This window comes from Telopea speciosissima, chromosome 4, assembly GCF_018873765.1.
Source record: "Telopea speciosissima isolate NSW1024214 ecotype Mountain lineage chromosome 4, Tspe_v1, whole genome shotgun sequence".
Lineage (NCBI taxonomy): Eukaryota > Viridiplantae > Streptophyta > Magnoliopsida > Proteales > Proteaceae > Telopea > Telopea speciosissima.
The window spans coordinates 55,127,554-55,132,306 of NC_057919.1; the positions used below are offsets into that span (position 1 = coordinate 55,127,554).

Sequence of the window (4,753 nt, forward strand, 5' to 3'; positions counted from 1 at the left end):
TAGCACATGCAAATCACACAATGATGTTCTCACTTCTCACTTTGACCCTACCAACGTAGAGTTGTAATAGTAAAACTGTTGCAGACTTGAAGTACAAGTAAAAAATATAAAATCATAAAATAATAAAGGGAAAATACGAAATATCATAGGGTTTTGGATTAAAGTGGGTTTTTCGATTTGGTTTCAATTCAAACCAACGGTTTTTAACTAAAATCGTAATTGAACCGAACTGAATTAAATACTCATATACCGTAATCGAAACCAAACCGAATTTATTCGGTTCAGTTTCGGATTCGGCATTCGGTTCCTGTTTGGTTTTGACATCCTTACTTCTAATATAAGTCCATCTACATCTTTAGAATTCACCAGATCTTTGTTGAAGTCATGTCTTTGCAGATGCGCTATCAAGAATCCTCTCTACACCACAAACAGGGCTGTCCAACAACCGAACGTCATCCACAAATGCATTAAGATTCTTATCGGAAGATCCACCATCCATGACAGCCTCTCTTGCCAAATCTTTCCATCTCTTAGCGTTTCCTCTCATCTGCTCCCCTCTTCCTCCTTCCATCACTATCTCTATACTCCTTTTAAGTTCATCTCCTTCTACCAACTGAGCTTCATTAACCTCCAACCTCAAACCTGTTTGCCAAACATCTCTTATCAACTTCGCATTCGTTGCTTGATCGGACCATTGTGGAAAGGTCACCATCGGAACTCCGGCAACCAGACCTTCCAATGTCGAATTCCAACCGCAGTGTGTCACAAAGCACCCAATTGAGCGGTGACACAGAACCTCCACCTGTGAACACCAAGGTATCACCATTCCTTCTTGCTTTAGTTCTTCCATATTTTCAACTACATCACCTTCTTCTTTGTCATTCTCCTCCGGTGCCGGACGGAGGACCCACAAAAACGGCCGGCGGCTTTCTAACAACCCACCAGCAATCTCTCTCACCTGCTTCTTCGATAACCTCGAAGTGGTTCCAAATGACACGTAAACCACTGAAGCATCCGGCTTCTGATTCAACCATTCCATGTAATAATCCCTCGAACTAAAAAAGCTCATATCCCCTCCAAAGGAAGTATCGGATGGGTCTTTCCCATCTAAAAAAGCCGATGGGATCAACGGTCCAATGGCAACCATATTAAACTTATCAATTGCTCTCAAGGCTTCACCTTCTAAAGCTTCAAACGAGTTCACCAAAACTCTCGCCTTGGTTTCTTTCTCTAAGGTCACAATGAGTTCTTTAAACAAAGAGAGAGTGTGAGGTTGAGGGTTTGTAGGGAGGAAAAAGGAGGGAAGATCTTTGGATGTAAGGAGGGGCAGTCCTGGTAATTCCATGGAAAAAGAGGGGTTAGAGATATTCTTATCGACGAAATCGCCATAGCCATTGAAGTAGTAGTAGTAGATGTTAAGAACAGACGCAGGTTGAATCCAGAGTAGAGACGAGGGCACTTGCAGGTCACGTGCCAGATCTGCAACCCAAGGTAGGAGGAAGTTGTAGACAATGAACGTCACTGGGCGGTGTTCGTTGGTAGCTGCCACGGATATGTCCATGAGAGCTTGTGAGCCGTGACGTTTGATCTCAGCCATGTAGTGAAGGAGGTTGTCGCCGGGTTTGAACCCATCGTCGTAACCATCTGAGAAGGAAGTGTAGGTTAATCCGTCAAGAGTGACGGTGTTGGTCATTCGACGGTGAGCAGAGACGCTGGTGACGAAGGTGACATGGGAGCCGGTGCGTACAAGGCGCTTGGCGAATTGAATGGCTGGGTTGATGTGGCCTTGAGCGGGAAATGATAAGATAAGGAAATGAAGTTGCGGCATTGGATTGAGTATAGGAGATCTGTTTGGTGAATCCGGTGAAAGGAGTGAGGACCAGAAATAAAGATAGGAAACTATAAGGTAGAATGGACGAATTATTATTATTATTATTATTTTTTAATTTTTTTGGTAACAAATGAATTATTTGGATAAAGCCAATAGTGACGTTTGTGGTGATGGATTCGGATTCGGATTTTTTTCCTCTCAAGTTCCCTCATCTTCTTGTGTACCCCTTTAGAATCGTGATACGTGACGAATACTAATCCAACGGTCATAATTTGAATTAACCTTTTACCTCTCATCTTAACCATGGTACGACTCTACCCACCTCCCTAACCTAGGTAAGACTCTACCCTCACCCCTAAACCCTGGTTAGCAGACGAAGTCACTCTTCCCTTCTGTTCCTCTCCTCCACCGAACTGAACTTTGGATCTTCCCTTCCTTCCTAAACCCATTTCACCTTCACCGAACTGAACTTCGATAGTTCCTTCATCGTTATTTCGATTTCCAACTCTCTTCGTCCATAACTAATTGATGCCGTCTTCTTCGCTGAGATCGTGTACATGTTCGTCGTTGCCGGAGAGGAGACAGGGCCGCAGCGGCGTTTGGAGAAATTGCTGAAGCAGCATTGAAGCTACCGGTTCCGTCGTTCCGATGTAACACCATTGAAGAAATAGTTGCATATGCAACCAGGTTAGTCGATCCTCCCTATCTCCCTCCTTATTCCCTCTATTTCTTCTTTTTCTCCTTCCTATACAAGTGATACCCTATTTTGGGCGACCGAACAGTCAATCAAATTCTGGGATTGAGTACTCTCACTCCTCCTTTCTCTTCATTATTCTGGGTCTTAGTTTATCAGCCTAGGGTGATTCGACCTCTAGGGTATCGTTCCCTAAAACACCCTCTGTACGTAGTGAACAAGGAATCTGAAACTTGAACCAAGCTTCCTCCTAACACCTTGAGCCATTTCAAAAACTTCTTGTCCGGTTGATACATGCTTGTTGGTATTTATGTTTCCTAGATTTGATAGAACTAGGGATTACGAACCCTATCCTACAATTTATGATTCTCCGAGCACTTCAGCTCTGTGAGTAAATTTTCTTTTTCTCGTTTTTTGCATCTAATTCAACGATGGAGATCAGAGTTGAATAACGAGTTGAAGTTTTACTCTGTCAGTAACTTCATTGTTCTTACTCTGATTAATTGAGGCTGAGGCTACTGTGAAAATAATTTTGTAAGGAATAAATCATGATGACATATCTATGATTCCCCTGTTTGAGTTCCATGCATCCTGTTTCATTATGAATACTGGTTAAAGAAGAGAGGTGAGAAGGGATGATTTTGGGGGGAAAGGAAGTGGTTTAACTGCAGTCATGGGATCCTCTGTAATATGATTATGCCTAAATGTAAATGAGCCTTCTTTTGCCCACCCCCCCCCCCCCCCTCCCGCCCCCCACTTCCTTTTCTTTGCTTTCATTTGTTTTTTTTTACCCCTTTTTTCTCTCCCCCTTATTATGAGAAAGTGTATCAAGTCATTGTCATTAACACTAATTACTGAAAAAAAATTTAAACTAGCAGTTGCCTGGATAGTCTATCTCGTATAATCTTAATTCAGTGTACAATTGAAAGAATGCATGTCTCTTCAGTTTTTACTGGTTCCTCTGGTGCAATAATCATTGCTTGAGGTTTCTTTATTTTGGAGGTATGATCTTAATAAGAGACACTTCTTTTAGAGTTGTGATCCTTCAGTAGTTCCCTGTTTTCTAAATTTGGGATCCAAGGTGATGTCGAGATGTCTATAGAGTGCCCATTCTCGACCCACCAACGGACCATAGTAAATCTGTGGAGTGCATACCAAAGACTTGACTCCAAAACCTGTCTTCACTTGAGTAGTAACTACTATAAAAATATGCCTATCAGGAAAAAAAAAACTTGAAGAAAAAGAGATGGGTTTTAGAATTTTGAGATAGTTTTTGAAAGCAAGCATTTACTAACTTGCATATGAAAGGAATTTATTTATAAAATTTGAGTATTTTCTTTCTTTTCCATTGAGGGGGTAAAATGGCATGAAACAATATAGCTTGTGTAGGTAGGTGACTCTTTAGCTAAAAAATGAAAGAGCACCTTGGATTTACCAAGGAGATGGTTGTTCAAATCCACCAAGAGTCATGCAATAATAAGGGAATGATCCTCAAAAGGGAGAATAAGAAATCAGTACAAATAGGGGTGTGCTCCTCAAGAGGAAACTAGTACAAATAGGATAGCATGGCTCTTGGTTATATATCAAGATGTTCTAAAGCTGCTCTCCTATGGAGTAGTGACCTTGTTCAGCTACCCACTTGCAACAGAAGTATTCCATTGTTCAGTTCCAATGACAAATAACAAATTTGCAATATCTCTTCAAACATTACTTCCCAACAATTTACATGGTTCATATTCCGACCAACCTGTGGACATAATTCCCTTATTTACATTATTCAAACATCACTAAGCTATGTAATAATGAAACTTCATTTTTGAGTGTTGAACACTGACATCTCTGATTTCTGTATGTGTTTTACATCAGGTACCTTGCTGGAGAGTGACACTTCGTGTCTGTGTTCTTATTAAATCACTAAGTCTAAAGTGCTACATCAACAATTGTTAAAGTTTCCATCAACAATTTCCACAGATTTTCTTAACCAGTATAGTCTTGGCGGAGTCGCACTGCCATCTCTTGGTATTTACCCAGGCGCTCTCCCTTTTTGAGCTAAAGAGTAACCTACACAACCACATGCCAGATTCTATCTGCTTGAAATGAATGAAAGAATTAAAATGAAACCCAAAAAATTAAACATAATAGCCCTCTGCTGGAGGAGAGAGAGAGATAGTAGTAGGAAACACAAACACCACACTTCAACACTGATCAGATGAGAACCCAAGAACCAG

At 41.0% G+C, this 4,753-nt stretch overlaps 1 protein-coding gene across 1 annotated transcript; it reads right to left on the bottom strand.

Moving 5' to 3' along the window:
* Positions 1-382: 382 nt before the first annotated feature.
* Positions 383-1,851, bottom strand: LOC122659430 (phloretin 4'-O-glucosyltransferase-like). Its single transcript, XM_043854542.1, has one exon. The coding sequence runs from the start codon at positions 1,826-1,828 to the stop codon at positions 383-385; it is 1,446 nt and encodes a 481-aa protein (XP_043710477.1). The 5' UTR covers positions 1,829-1,851.
* Positions 1,852-4,753: the final 2,902 nt, after the last annotated feature.